At 39.6% G+C, this 16,266-nt stretch overlaps 1 protein-coding gene across 1 annotated transcript in view; it reads left to right on the top strand.

Annotated features, from left to right (window-relative positions):
* Positions 1-16,266, top strand: part of LOC130403226 (multiple epidermal growth factor-like domains protein 11) — a 65,262-nt gene continuing 48,996 nt past the window's right edge. Inside the window, exons 1-3 of the mRNA XM_056607475.1 lie at positions 1-131; positions 15,430-15,570; positions 16,133-16,234. Of these exons, the coding sequence (XP_056463450.1) occupies positions 15,461-15,570; positions 16,133-16,234 (212 nt within the window). The 5' untranslated portion in view covers positions 1-131; positions 15,430-15,460. The remainder of the gene's footprint in view (positions 132-15,429; positions 15,571-16,132; positions 16,235-16,266) is intronic.

Here is a 16,266-nt window from a genome sequence, read left to right as displayed (position 1 = left end):
TTAGTGCCCTTATTATTTCCCCAAACAGTCGAGCTAACGGTTTACATTTCTGGTTTCCTATCGCTTTCTTTCATGGCTTCATGTTTATGACAACTTTATTTTGGAGCGACACCTCCTGAATACTTCAAACGGTAGGCTTTGCTCATTTGATTTTGACTTTGGTACGAGAATGCCCTGTTCGGGGACACGTAAACATTTGGATGATGGGTGACAATTATCTTTAATGCGTTATAGCCTACTGTTTTTATATGCATCTGTAGCAACACACGCCGGACACCGTATTTCTAACATTGTGTGATTAGCACACTGTTCTATGTAATACTGCCGTCAGAATCTGCCTTAATTGTTTAGTTGTAAGTTTATATTGTTTCTAATCATGCCCACAAGGATACCTGATGAACATAATTATACCGAGCAATTGCACGCCTTTGTTATTGGCGATTTTAATTTTAATTGAATTATAATGATTTAGGATGCCCTGGCTTAAAGCAGCTACAAGCCAGGAACCTTTACGGAAATCTTCTTCTTGAGTAGCGCTGTTGACAATTGGTTAAATTAAATCCGCAGTCAATTATGAATAATTTTCTTTGCGGTTACGCATCACAGGTAGGCGATTATTTGTGGGTTTTGGAGAAAGAGTGTAACTTTCTTGCCACTAGATGGCTATCTCGAGCAAAGCTTGTGAGAATGTAGCCTACTGAATGTAAAAAAATAATAATCAGGCAATAAAAAAGGTTTTGAGATAAACCTGGCAGGTAGCCTACTCTGGTGAAGTGCTGTTAGTCTGCATGCATGTCTAGGATTGTACATTCCTAAATTGCATACTTACTATGTGCCGTAGTAATAACAGTAATGCAAGTTTTGAAGACTGGTGAGCTCTTACTTTAATGCCATGTTTTATCTGCCATGTTAAAACAAGTAGATGGATAGATTAATTCTATAAAATATACTGTACAAAGGATTTCACATTTTTATTTAATATTTTTTTTTCTGATTTCAGGTCATAAACATGCTATAGCCTATAGCACTTGGTACTTACCAGCTGTATGACGTTAACAGATTATGACTTGACTATTGTTGTCCCAGTATATTTCAGGTTTATAGGATAAAGGTGTAGGTAAATATTTAAAATAAAATGTAAAGAAAAATTGCTGTTACAGAACATTCAGATGCTAAGATTGGTGATTGATTATTGGGCATTTGACACCCACTGAACTGAACGTGATTCAGAGTGTCATTTCCTATAGTAATCATCTAGTGTAAGCCATGTTTCCAGTCTGGCGACCCCCTTGAGTTGGGAGTCGTTCATGTTCTGTTCGACAACACTTGTTATCAGAGTTCATTAATTAGGAGATAACTAAGCTGTTTACTTCTAAGGACATGCTGTTTCGCTCACTGAACGGCCCATATAGAGTGAGAGAGAATTATTCACCCATTGATTATCTTCAAATTTGTCAAAATGTATAAGCATTTTAATACGTGTGTAAATTCTCGCGTGTAAATTCACTTGTACAAAGTAATATTTTCACTGCAATAATCACTTTAAAGAATATTAGAAATGATGTATGTTGATGATAATAATAATAGCAAATTAACAAGGCTACTGCTAACGCAGGTCTACGCAGTGAAACCCGGCATTGAATATTTTTTGCACAAACTACGGATCTGTGAACACCAAAGGATAGAAACAGTCAATATCCCAGTTAAATAAAATATCATTAATTTAGTGTGTTTCTATGGTCACTACCCGATATGTTCTACCTTATCATTACCAGAATTGGGCATTTGTTATTTAGTCAATTTTGGCCAAGCATACAAGATTTGGCAAACAAAAGAAATGGGCTTCTTGTTAAAGGATCATTCAACTTTGACTATTTAACTTTTTAACTTTTTTGAAGTGATAATTTATGTTGTTTCAAACAACAACACTGTTTCCAAAGCATGACGCCTCTGAGGCAGTTTGACTGTATTATCAAGCATGAGTGGACATATCATAGCGCTGAACTCCCTTGTGTTAGGAGGGTAATGGGGTAAAATATAATCTGCATCCACTTACTGTCTCGGTGGAGTGTTTTATTCATGCACACATTCACTTTTCTCATCCGTTAGTGTGCTTGGTTTGAAATACACATATTCTGTAGCGGTTGTTTATTATATCAGATACAGAAATTGCTGAAAGTTATGAATTATGGAAAAGCTATGTTAGGAGGTTTCTGCCCTATTCTGTCATTCCCAAACTGAGGCTATGACATAAAAATTAAAAAAATATATAAAAACAGTCATAAAATTCAAATCCCTCATCATGCGGAGGTAAGAGGGAGCTACCATTGAGGTCAGGGGCCCCTGGGCTCGCCATGGCTCATTCTTCAAAGAACAAGAGCATAGCGAGGCTAGATAGACGAAAAAGAGTGCAAGAGTGACAGAGGCAGCATAAAAGGCTTTTGAGTGGTTCTGCCTGGTGGGCACAATGGAAGGGTAAGTGATGGAGCCGGCCAGAAGAAGATGGAGTTCTTGAAACAAACAAGGGTAGCATAGACTTAGACAGGGATACTGTTAAGTTGTTGGCAAATATGAAGACCAATGGAATCCAGTTCATCAAAAGGAACTCAAAACGAATATTGTGGTTCATTCTTAGGGAGTACGGTTCATTTTGGGTTCAGACCCGCCATTGAATAACAATAGAATGCATTGAATTACATGAGAATCTATGCAAAAATACAAGCAAAAACAAGTAGGCTATACATCCTTTATATCATGATAATAATAAGGATGAACAAAACATCAAAAGAATTTCAAGGACAATAGTACCTTTCACCTGAGTAACTTTATCAAGGAATGAGTTAGGAGACTAGGAGCTGGTGCAAAGGGAATAATCCAGGTGCTTTCCCTTCCACATCAGGATCCTTTCAGCATTGTGAAGAATTTTACTGGTTCTTCTCCTCGGGATAATTAGTTCACAACCTTGAGAATATGCGAGCTTTGATATAAGGTATTATTTTTTTGCTTTTCCAGTGGTGAAACACCCGAAATAGTGACTGAGTTTCAGCAATTCTCTTTGAATCAAATGTGAAAGATGAACATGGGAAGTTGATACAGCAATCTGTGGCAGCTGTACAGGCTAAAACCTAATATATTTTTTGTTAAATCATAACATTTCCTGAAGGCCAGTGATGAGGTGTACTGCTGCTTTTGAGAGGCTTTGGAATTTAGCTTAATTTCAACAGCATAATGATGAGATGCCCAGGAATTTGCACTGATGATTAGCCAAATAGAGGGTAAACTGGAATGAGGCAAATTACCACCAAATGTTTACAACCTCCCAGCAAGACATGCGTCTGTCATTGAACAAATATCTCACGTTGCAGCCCGGAGTCCTCTACAAGTCACCAATGGTGACTTTACTTGGAGGGTCATCAAGAGTATTATATATCTTGTCAGCAGTGCAGTCCAGGAGCAGCAGGAATGTGAATGTTCAGTATCAACTGACAAGAGAGGTTAGATGGACCTGAAGCTGATTCCTGTTCAATGCATTGGTAAACGTGGATTTAAATGTACTGACGTCAGGGAAAATATGTGAGTCCCTGAGCCATAGGATATGTACAGAGAGAGAGAGAGAGTGAAGGACCTTCTTATAAAGCAGAGACAATAACCAGGTGCGTAAGACGAAGACATTATGTGAAATAAGCTATTAAAGGGACCAAAACAGTTCTGTGTTAAAAGATATAGAATAAGTATTACTATATATTATAAAAATAAATAACATGCTTACGATACTATACAATGTCAACATTCTATTTTTTTATTCCCATAATGGAACAAAATCCTAGGACCTTTAAGGAATCTACTGCAAAGAAGTGGCCTTTGAAGTCATTGCTTGGTATCCTTTCCAACACCACCACTTCCTGCTTGGGATGCTGGCGAGAAATTAAGTTGTTGTCTCTAAGTTAAACAGCTTTGACAGTCACCCTAGGAAAAGCGAAGCCTCCGAGAGCTCTAAGCATTGGTGGATTATACAAAGTCCAGCTGAGTACAGCAGGGAATCGCTTCACAGAAAATAGATTTTTCTCTATTTGTGACAATCAATATGCTGTCTCTTGTGTGGTCTGCAATTTGGCAAGGCCAAGGTTGCCAGTAATCAATGATGTCCAATAACGCAATTGTCTTATTGTAATGATTTAGCTATATCAACAGAATGCAACAACAAAATAATTATTACTTGTAACATACATGGTGGAGACAGTGAGACAACTAGTCTTTTTTGTTTTTTTTTAAGTGTTTACTGCTTTGAAACCTTGATGATATTCGGAGGGAGAAGGAGGACAATTTAAAATTTGAACCTACCTTTCTGTTCATCAGAATGAAAGTCACTCTCCATTCTTAATATCTAAAAAGGCAGTTTAATCTTCCCTACTGATTGTAGTGTAATGGCTAAAATAGGAATCCCATCTTTTGATTATAAAGTGAATTAGAAAGTATACCCAAGATAAACAAAGGAAGAAAGGTTACAACAGCTAATTATCACTGTGTTATTGATTGGGATTATTATTCTTATTATTATTACTGCCTGCTCAGCTGCTGTGGATTTTGACATTAGATCTGTTGCTGTGAGCACAAAACATTAAAACGCTTGGGTGTTAAAGGTTTTACTGGGACTTTGTTTGGGATTATCTATTTATTGCAGTGGATAAATTAGGAAAACTAGCTTCTAACTACGAAATGTATGTGAACCAATTTCTATTTATTTAACTATTAAGTAGCTTGAGTTGGACAGGTAAAATAGCTTTTTCAACCAGAAGTTACTGGGCTAGCTAGTATATGTTTCTAAGTTTTATTTAATTTCATTATTATATATTAACTAATGTTAATATTAACTATGAACCAAACTATCTATTCCTTCTCATTTTCCTTCAAAAACTGCCCCAGGGGATACTATAAGCAAGCAAGCAGACAATCGAAACCCCTGCAGGACTCACCTTAGAGTACAAGATGGATACATTACTACCATTACATGGAATTACTATTCAGCAAGTGCAGCAATCGAATCAACTCCCAAATAGTGTATAGGCAGACATGTACGGAACATGGATCCCACAAGACTGGGGCTTCAGTTGAACCCTTCAGCTCTCCCACAATGTATGTAATGATCAATTATTTCACTCAGTTTATCTCAGTGACAAATGGAGCCATCCTGCTCCTCCATGTGTAGGACTTTTAACAAATACGGCTGATATACTGCATCTTCTTTTTGTTGTGGGGGCTCCCCTGAGGGTATATCCTCTGCTAACCCCAAGCTTTCTGTGGTCTGAGTGTCGGTCAATAGTCATAGGGGAGGGGCCGTCCTCATCTCATTTGTCCGTCTGTCTGCCTTCTGTCCATCGCAATAATGAACAGAATTTAGAATTAATATTGAATATTCAAATATTTAAATAGCATTTTTCTACCATATTATTCAAAGCAGAGAGGAAACCTATATTAAAATACAATAGAATTAGCTACACAATTTCACAATACAACCTACATGATCGAAGTGTCAGCAAATTATTCACAGCAAATTATTCGAAATGTGTTGTTTTGCTGGTGGTAAACAGTTTTTATGCTAGAAAAGCGTTGTTGCCTCTAGATAAAAAAAAAAGTTGTATGATGATTAATTCCTTACACCTTGTTACTACTTAAAAATTTGACCCTTTGATGTGTGTGTGTGTGTGTGTGTGTGTGTGTGTGTGTGTGTGTGTGTGTGTGTGTGTGTGTGTGTGTGTGTGTGTGTGTGTGTGTGTGTGTGTGTGTGTGTGTGTGTGTGTGTGTGTTTATTTGTAAATGTGTTTGCCAGTGTATTTTAACCCAAGCAACCAACAGTGCACATTAATCACACACCTGTCTAACAAGTTCTATTTAGTTCCAAATGCTGAATCCAGCTATCTGACTAAAATTGAAATTGCAGTTGGAGGTCATTATCTAGGTTTTTAAGAGGCAGGCTTTAGTGTTCTTATCCAATATTGACTATATTGGCTATACTTCCGTTTGGTGTTCTTAGGGTTGTGTTTCAGAACTGTCTGGTATTCATAAGACATTATATGCAAGACCTGTATGGACCTACAAAATGTCACATTATCAAAGACATAATGCATTTGTAGGAGCCATATTCATTTATTCAGTCGTGTTCATGTTTTGTGCTTCATACTACGAGGGGGCTTTATTGGGTGTGGCTGAGGTTACGTGCGGTCAACCAAAGTAGGTCATTTAACCCAAGGACACTGAGAAACAGGAGTAGTTAATTGGTAAGCAAAGCAATTTTCGACTGTGCCCTTTGTAGGATAGTGATCATCAATTCGGTTTGTTATTTTTGTTACTGAAATGTATTATGAGTTAATGTTATTGCCGGTGAATTGATTTATAAAGGAAAATAAACCTGCCATATTATTGTAAAACTTAACTCCCGTTTGTTATTTCCTTATCGCAGTGGGTGCACGTTTAAACAATCCACAGTTAACAACCCGTAGTGGCTCCGAACAGGGCTTTGCCACTCCAGCATTAGTTGTTTAGTTGTAATGTATCAGTTATTTAATATTGGAGGACCTTACCTTCTCTTTAGATGCAACTTGATCAGGGCATAACAGCCAGGCCATTTTTTACACCCACTATTTGAAAGAAAATCAGATTATGCAGAGGTAGATGGGGTAGGCACAGGTGCTGTGCCTAATCAGGACCATTCTCAGCACCCTCGCTTCATAAAGTACTTCTTTCAACTGCAGGGTGTCTATATGCATTTTAGACGGGTTTGCAATGGACTGGTTGTAATGACAGCCATCACTTTTAAACAACAAAGCTTCCAGGACAGCGGCCTCTGAAGTGTTTCTGGTGCAGGATGTCTCCAGGTTGCATCAGTTATTACCTCCAATGGTTCCTGATGAGCTTGCGTGTAGCTCTCATATGGTCGTTCTTGACAGCAGGCTCAGAGATATGAAGTGTGGCATTTAAGTCTAGTATAGTATATAATGTTTGAATTTAAACAAGGGGGGCTTTATTATGGAAATTAGTCAGTGTAAGCAGACTCCTTGGACTGAACTGCTGCTGGATCCCTGGGGTCCCTTCTCTGCTAATATTTCAACCGTTTTCTTTGATTAACTTTGGTGTGCTAGGGCCATTGCAACAGGGTATGTTACCATTCAAGTGTGAGATGGAAGTGCAGCCAAGGCTGGCGGATGTGGTCGACATTTCCATACATGTGGACATTGGCCAGTTTGGGTCAGCCCTGCCCGGGCATATTCACAACCAACGGTTTATATGTGCTCCTCACGGCGCAGTGTTTTCAGCTTTTTGAGATGATTTATGATACAAAAGTGCAAAGTGGGGCAACCATTCACCTGTGTGTGTCTCTGTGTTCAGACATTAATGTTCTGCAGTTTGTTCAAAGGGAGACCAAAGAGTAGTAATTATGGATGCTGTACTCATTACAAAGTATTGCGTATTGATCCTCCATTTAATTGTCATAGGGTGTATAGCCTATTAACATTACAAAAAACGTATTCGCACACACTTTATAGGCCTGCGTGATAATCACAATAATTATTGACCTCCTGGGAAAACAGGTAAATAATTAATGACATAATACATTTCAAACCTCCACACTGGATTAATGTGGCAAATATTCAAATCATCAGCAAACCAACTAAATCCTCAGGAAACCATGATAAAAAATTTACTTTTCAGCGGTCAGGAAGCTTATGGTACATATTTTTACTTAATGTATAATACAAAAGTTTGGATTTATAAAGCTCCAAATATAAGCTCTTATGTGGAATTGAACTACAGTCTGAGCACAAATCCCCTTATCTGTGTGAAAGTATTAACTTTCACTTTCTGGTCCTAAAGGCACCAAATGATGCAGTGTCAACAATTTAAAAAGAACTGGGCCACCTGGAAGCAGGTCATTAGGCACATGATCATGTACAAGGACATCACCTTTAACATGTGTTGCGTTGAACCACAAAGGACGCATATAACCAGAATGTGCATACACTTGAAAAAACGTCCAATATTGGAAAACTGCTACCTATTAACTCTTGCCAGGAATGGCTTCAAAATGCCTGGAGGGACCTTGCTCCCCATTCCCTCTCAAATCGTGTTTATTTATTGTGCTATATCAATTTGGGGGAGGGAGGGAAGAATTGCAGGCTAATGAAACAAAGTAAATTATGACTTAACCAACTTCAAATTTGGAAGCCATCTATCAGCGGCAACACCACCATACTGATGGTGGTAGACCGCTTCAGCAAGATGGCCCACTTCTTGCCAGTACCAAAGCTCCCATCAGCCAAGGAGACTGCCCAGTTGCTGCTGACCCACTTCATCCAGCTCCATGGCATGCTGGTTGACGTGGTCTCTGACCGGGGCCACCAGTTCGCCTAAGTCTTCTGGAGGGAGATCTGCTCGCTCTTAGGGGCCACCGTCAGCCTGTCCTCGGGATACCACCCCCAGTCCATGGCCAAACGGAGCTGAAAGAGTTCTAATGGCCAAGTTTCTATCTCTGGTCAACTTATTTAGTTGATCCGTTTCTATCAACGGCTTGTTGCCAATGTGTTTCAATGGAGCATTTGGTAATGCTGTGTGAACCTTGCCTGTACGGCTGGAACCCCCAAGTTGATAATCGTGTGCGTCCTTTGAGACCCTCTTTGATATAAAAGAGACCCAAGGTCTATTGCTTAAATAACTTTAAACAAAACGGGCTCTGCGCAGCCCGCCCCGCCTTCAGAAGTCGAAAACAATCTTCAGAATGAAATGCATTAGTTTAATATTAAATTAAAAAATATTAAATATATATTATATAAATATAATAATATTTAGTGATGATATTATAATTAGACCATGTAGCTTTTATTATTATTATTATTATTAATTATTAATTATATTAATTATTATAATTATTATATTATTTATTATTTGTATTATTATATATATTAACTTACATTACCTGTGATTATTTGGCTTAACTGCTGAAATGACTCCTGGATACTTATCAGGTGCTAGGGCAACCTGAGTGTCCGACTGATGGAAATAATCCCACATACTTGTTGAGGTTTTCATGTACTGCAAACGCGTACGCAACGAGAGCCAGTGAGAGCAGAACAGAGCACAATTTCGCATTATTTTAATTATTTAGCGAATGCAAAGACCTTTAGCCAAGAATTTGCGGGATTTGGTGGTGGGTAGGTCATTTGTGTAGAGGTTGAACAGGGTTGGGGCTAAAACTAACCCAATCCCATTCTACCCCTTACCCCTTCCCCTTACCCCTCCCCCTTCCCCTTACCCCTTCCCCTTACCCCTTCAAAACAAGGGGGAGGGGGAAGGGGTAAGGGGTAGAAATGGGATTGGGCCTAAAGCGGGAGCCTGTTCTTCTGCCTTCTCCATTCACTCTTGTTCTGTCCAAGGTGAACTCTGAACCTGCGGTTGGAGAGCAGAGATTGGATGTTTTTAAGATTTCCACTCTGGAGGGTGGTTTAACTTTTTTTGCGTTTTTAAGCCCCGAAAACGCTGCAGCCGTCTAAACGAAAGGCACATCTGATTAAATATTTTGTCGTTTTCACCCGCAAGGGTCGCCGTGTAAAAAGGGCCTAAGATTGCAAAATCTTTCCGGTGGAATATATTGGCAATTAATTCTGTGCAGCTGATAGTGCTCGAGGCAATATAACTTGTTTCTCTCCATTGATGTCCATTCTGTGTTTGAAAATAATTATCAGTACAATTGAACTGAAGCTACATGAACTTTGTAGTAATTTTGTCACATTGTTTGCCTATTCTGATTCTCTTACCATGAATAAGTTAACTAACTATTAAAATAATTATCAGTACAATTGAACTGAAGCTACATGAACTTTGTAGTAATTTTTGCAACATTGTTTGCCTATTCTGATTCTCTTACCATGAATAAGTTAACTAACTATAAAATAGGATTCTAAATAATAATAATTATTATTATAATAATTATTATTATCTATATTTTAATTCTATCAATGTAAATGTTAAGACTGCAAACTCGCTATGCAAGGGTATATCTATCGACTTTATATCATATACAGGCATGACCAATCTAAATTATTGGTCTCTCAATAATAACAATTTTAGATTCTTTATTCCGGTATTATTGTGTTTTTTAAGCACCAGAATTAAATAAACTTCAGATGTGTGTAGGGAAACACAATTGACCATGGTCGGTCAAATTGGCTACAACCCCTGCACGGTCAAAATTGATGTCTAAATCATGGGATAGACAGTAAGGTAGTTGTTACTGAAAGAATTCTGCACAATATTCAATATCATTTGTGTTGTGCTGCAAGTAAGATAATGTCATAAACTGACCCCCGATCCCCAGCCCCCCCCCCCCCCAAAATCAAATCTTTTCAATCCAGTGTCATGCTTCCGCTTCTTAAGAAGTCAATAAAATGTTGTAATTTCATCTTTTCCATGCAATGGATAAATGTTTGGTTTTTGGAGACATCTTTCATGCATTAATAACTACTTATTTGGATCCAGATGATTGAGTCTAATGTAATTGTTGTAGTAAATCGAGTGAACCATCTGGTTTCCCCACATATGTTCACAGTGTATTATGAGCCAGGGACATCCTCAGCCAAATCTGACAGCACTAAACAGCCTTGTTGTTCTGAGACATTGGACAGGCCTTGAGAAAGATCATTCATGAACAATAACGGTATTTCTATTGATTTTCTGTCCCAGTGACTCGATATTCATATAAAACAGAACTAGTTCCAAACACATCTTTGTGCACACACACACACACACACACACACACACACACACACACACACACACACACACACACACACACACACACACACACACACACACACACACACACACACACACACACACAATCATACACACACACGAAAAGATGAACACATACACCAAACCGATGTGCAGTCACACACACACACACACACATACAACCCCACACACACAAATACAGAGTAGCCATCCGTTATCCTGCTATTTGGTGTGTAAGACGTCATTTTCTGCAGTAATGAAATAAGTCGTAGCTCAGGCACGCTGTAGACTGTGATAACATGGAAAACCGCCTTTACCAAGCAATAATATTGAGATAGTGGAGCCCTCAACGGTTGACCTCTGGAAGGATCTGTTAGAGCTCACACCCTTAGAGCAGCAGGACTGAAATTAAAACAGATGTTTTAACATAACAATTGCATAGCTGAATTTCCATCGGAGAAATCTATCCATTTGTGTAAGGCCCAATCCCATTTCTACCCCTTACCCCTTCCCCTTACCCCTCCCCCTTGTTTTGAAGGGGTAAGGGGAAAGGGTAAGGGGTCGAAATGGGATTGGGCCTTATTTTCAGAAATAGACTTGAAATTTACCATTGGTATACTATGGAAAATACCCTTTGTAGCCTACGTTTTTCTGACGCAATGTTAGAGCTGTTTAAACATCGGAGATATTCAATCATTTAACTTTTAGAATGGATATCCCTGCTGTCTAACATTCTTTCTATGAATTTCACACCATATACTCCCACAGTCACCTGGTACATGTGTGCCGAGTTTGCAGCTTTTCCCAGTTCGGGCACGAAATCTTTTGGAGTGTGGGTGTTTGGTTGAGTTGTATCCATTGCATTAAGTCTAAATGATCTGACCAAATGTGTCAGACTCTGAAAGTTGTTCATAATGACGAATGGTGCATGTATAATAAGTTTCAAGTTTAGTATTTTGCACTTAAAAATGCATATTATAGCGCCACCTATAGTTGATTCTGGCCCATCCTTGTCATCCCTAACTCATTTTACGAGTTCTAAAAGCCTGCCAATTTATACAATACGATTAGAATCGGGTTCCTACATCATAAAAAAAGAATAACTAGAATGCGTTTTGCCCGAACGAACTGCGAGAGTGTGGTTGCTAAAATTCTAACGTCAACGCTACCGTTAGCGCTGATGTCACAGCTAATGTCACAGCTAATGTCACCGCTAACGTCAACACTACGTCAACGCTACCGTCAACACTGCCTGAACATCTTAAAAAGAGGTCAAATTTGCCGGGAAAAAAAAGAAAAAGCTGAAAAAGCGTAATGGTTAAAGTTGAAGGAGTTGAAAAAAACGCTGAGAGACAGCCATCATGTCGTTAAAGAGCTGGACGTTTTGATAGTTGAATGGTTTCTGTAGCTGAAAGTATTCAGGAGCGTAGGCAGGAGCAGTTAACCGCACAAAGAACAGGCAAACAGAATAAAGACAAATGAAGAAGAAAAGTAGATGTGCTTGCAGTAGCAACCACACTAATAATATTACTAACGATTACAATAGGTTTCCAACGGTTTCGTAGGACCCCTTATAATAAAAATAATAACGATTATAGTAGGGTTCCTATGGTTTTGTAGGACCCTTCATAATAATAATAATAACGATTACAACAGGGTTCCTACGTTTTTTTGTAGGACCCCTAATAATAAGCTTAGCCGACAACAAAGCTACAGCCATAATGTTCTCTTTTGAAAATTCTCGGAGTACCCTGGGTTTCCTGAAATAAAAAAATTTGTGCTGCACCCCTGAAAGCAAGCAAGCAAACTTCAACTGAGATTGTATTAGGCCCCGTCCACACGAAGCCGAAACGGGCGAAACCGTTACGGTTTCGATCTATCCGGTTTCGAAGTATCTCCGTAAAGACGAAGCCAAGCGAAACCGGATAGATCTGTAGAAACGCTGTAGTAAACATTCCAGGCCCATAAGGGGCGCTGCTTCTGGTACACAAATCCAGAAGAAGAAGAGGCGAGCATGCGCATAAAGGCTGGCCCCCGAACCACTCACAACACAAACAAACAGCTCTTCTACGATGGCAAACTAGATTCTCAATAAATAATGGCTTAGCAACCCAACAAGGGACATGATATGCTGCAGAACGATTACAAGCTTGTAGTCCGCCATCATATTTTTTGTTGTGATTTCTGAGACTCCGCGGGCTTAAGAGCCATTGGCTAGGAGGTCGAGGGGTGGGGCGATGACGTCATGGTTTGCGGTTTCAGTCGGTTTCAGGCGTCCACACGAAACCAAAACGAAACCGGATAGATTTGAAACCACCTCCGAGGGTGGTTTCAGAAGTTTGCGGTTTCGGTCAGCGGATTCGCCGGCTTCGTGTGGACGGAAGGCCGAACCGTACAAGACCTTTGCGGTTTCGCCATGAAATCGGCTTCGTGTGGACGGGGCCTTAGAGTCTACCCAACCCAAAAAGCTTTGTTGTCTTCCGAAAAAGCCCCGGGACCAGACCTCTGCTAAAACACTTGTAAATCTTGAAAAACAGCGAAGAGCCAAGAAGGATTTTAAGCCAGACGCCACAAAGGCTGGTTTATAATTTGCAAAAAATATTAACTTCCAAACGTATACATTATACAAGTTTAACAACGTACAGTGTCAGTGCCTCGTTATCGCTTGTGATGTCAAAATATAATAACTGCGCTCTTCTAAAATTATAATGTTTCTCTCGGCTCATCATGTGCTTGTGTTCGTTCAGTGCCCTCAACCTGGAAACCTGCACTAGTTCCAATATTGTGAATTTGGGCTTCAGTACCCATTTTAAATGCTTGATATCAATGTCACATATTGTACCTTTAACTCTGATTGTTGCTTAACTCTTAACTCTTTTTAATTTAATTTGTGTAAAATCAACAATGAAATGGTAACATAATAATGGATGCTCCTTCGGTATCTATTACACCACACAATAAGAACACTTGAAGGCAGGTGCATGTTTTTTACATAAACAATACTCACCTTACTCACATGCAGACGTTACATAAAAACACCTTCGGCATCCTAACTGTTTGCAGGGGTTTTCACATCCCGTTGAATTCACAGAATCCCATGTGACATGAGTTAAAAATCATATAATTCGATTTACTTTCAATTCTTATATTTAATCATATTGTCTAATTTTGTCAAATTTTCGCTGTTGATAAAATGATGCATGCCTTTAATCTCTATTAAACTATAACTCTTTAATATGTATTTAGAACTAGTAGTTTTACTTTTTCTTTGTCGTTGTAAACAAATTATTTTTGATTGGGTTTTCCTGAAGGGAAAATGTCCTTATTTCAGGGTTATTATGTCTTTATCCAGGGCACTAACAGCAACTAATTACTATTTTTCTTTCTTCCCGCCTGCTATCAACCACTCGTACTCAGTTTTACCCTATGTACCTTTATTATATAAAAAAAAAAACATTCCTTTAAAGGACAATTCCGGTATTTCGAACATTGAGCCCCCTTTCTGGTTTGTTTAGGATGAAATAGAGTGGGTGACACCGAAATTTGAACTAATTGTCCTTTCTCGGGTATTTGGCTCATTTTGAATCGCTCCTGCCTGCTTCACAATGGTTGTCTGTGTGCATACACACACCTGTCAAACCAGCAACCCTAAACGTTAGTTTTCAAAAATGTGCATGTAACCGAGCGGTTAGTGGCATTCGTGAAAAAAAAATTATCGGCGCAATATATGGTTTCTGTCGTGTTTTATTGCACATTTATCGCCAGTTGATTTCAGTTGGAAGACTCATTACTGCACGATGATATTACTCCGCCGAACCGGAAAGGTGGGCTGTTTACGTTGGTTTGAAGTCTTGTACCGTGAGCACCTCGGATTAGGGAAAATCACATAGAAAATCACTGAAAATGGATTATGAAAGGTGGCTTCTGGAGGACGCACTCGATTTGAGTTTGACGGCAGAGGATATCGTTTTGAACCAGAATTCACCCAAGAGGAGCTACGTGAGATGGAGGCTAGGGCTACGGAGGCGCCTGAAGCTCCGGCTGAAGCGGTCCCCAGGATCACGGGCGGGTGGTGTGCCTGTGGGAAGTGCAGGCAGATGCCGACGGAAGTCGAAAGTAGGTGCTGCACGGAGTGGGACCTTGTGCGGAAGTTTATATGCGGTTGTGAGGTATCTGAAAAAATAGTTCCATTTAGCAACTAACACGGATGTAAACCATATATTGCGCCGATAATTTTTTTTTAAACTTCACGAATGCCACTAACCACTCGGTTACTTGCACATTTTTGAAAACGAACGTTTAGGGTTGCTGGGTTGACAGGTTTGTGTATGCACACAGAAAACCATTGTGAAGCAGGCAGGAGCGATTCAAAATGAGCCAAATACCCGAGAAAGGACTAATAGTTCAAATTTCGGTGTCACCCACTCTATTTCATCCTAAACAAACCAGAAAGGGGGCCCAATGTTCAAAATACCGGAATTGTCCTTTAAGTACTCAATTAGGGGAATGCACTGTCTCCAGTTCTTTGTTGCACTTGGAATGTTTGTCGTTCCTCCAATTGTGATTGTATGCTGTGATTGTGCCTCAGCCTCACAACTTAATATATTTTTATATTTTTCTCTCTCTCTTTCTCCCTCTCCATCACAGGAAGGGAGACCTGGGGGTTAGGTGGTGGAGGATGGGGGCAGTAGGGGTCTTACCCCTGCTGGGGTTCTACCTATGCGTCTCGGTCGCAGTGACGTTGACCCTTAACCCTGACGACCCCAATGTGTGCAGCCACTGGGAGAGGTCTGTCCCGTTGCTTCCCCTCTTGGGAACCACCCACCTTCGTCTCCTGGTTACTGGGGAATAATAACATTCATCATGATGGTGCCATACTCAGCTAATGGACCCACGTCCACAAATCAAGGCTTAGACTTGACCAATAATCCTAAGAGTAACGGAGAGGCTAAGGGGGGTGGTTGGGCTGTACTCCTGGCAAAGTTACCTGGGCTGTAAATTCAATGTAAATGGAAACTGCAATGTTAGTGGTCTCGAAAAGCATGCTTTGATTAAAACTGACACTGTCACTCATGACGAGCAGAAGGGCTGTTGTGATCTATACTCATAAACGTTCTCTCTGTCTCTCTGTCTCTCTGTCTCTCTCTCTCTCTCTCTCTCTCTCTCTCTCTCTCTCTCTCTCTCTCTCTCTCTGCAGTAAATATTGTGGATGGTTCTAAAGACAATTCCTGTTAAGCTTAAGGTTTTCTGTCAAACCTACTGTGAAATTCAATATAAATTAAACTGCTGTTGAGCATACACATTAAAATACATTGTGTCATGTCGGATATGTTTTTGTATTTTCATCTAGCTATGCTGTGACTGTACAGGAGACCTACGCCCATCCTTTTGACCAGGTCTACTACACCCGCTGCACAGACATTCTGAACTGGTTCAAATGCACCCGACACCGGTAGGCAACAATTGAAGAAGTGATGAAGTTAT

This window comes from Gadus chalcogrammus, chromosome 14 (genome assembly GCF_026213295.1).
Source record: "Gadus chalcogrammus isolate NIFS_2021 chromosome 14, NIFS_Gcha_1.0, whole genome shotgun sequence".
In the NCBI taxonomy this organism is placed as follows: Eukaryota; Metazoa; Chordata; class Actinopteri; order Gadiformes; family Gadidae; genus Gadus; species Gadus chalcogrammus.
Note: the sequence above shows the minus strand (reverse complement) of the source record. Positions and strands in the feature narration are given on the sequence as shown.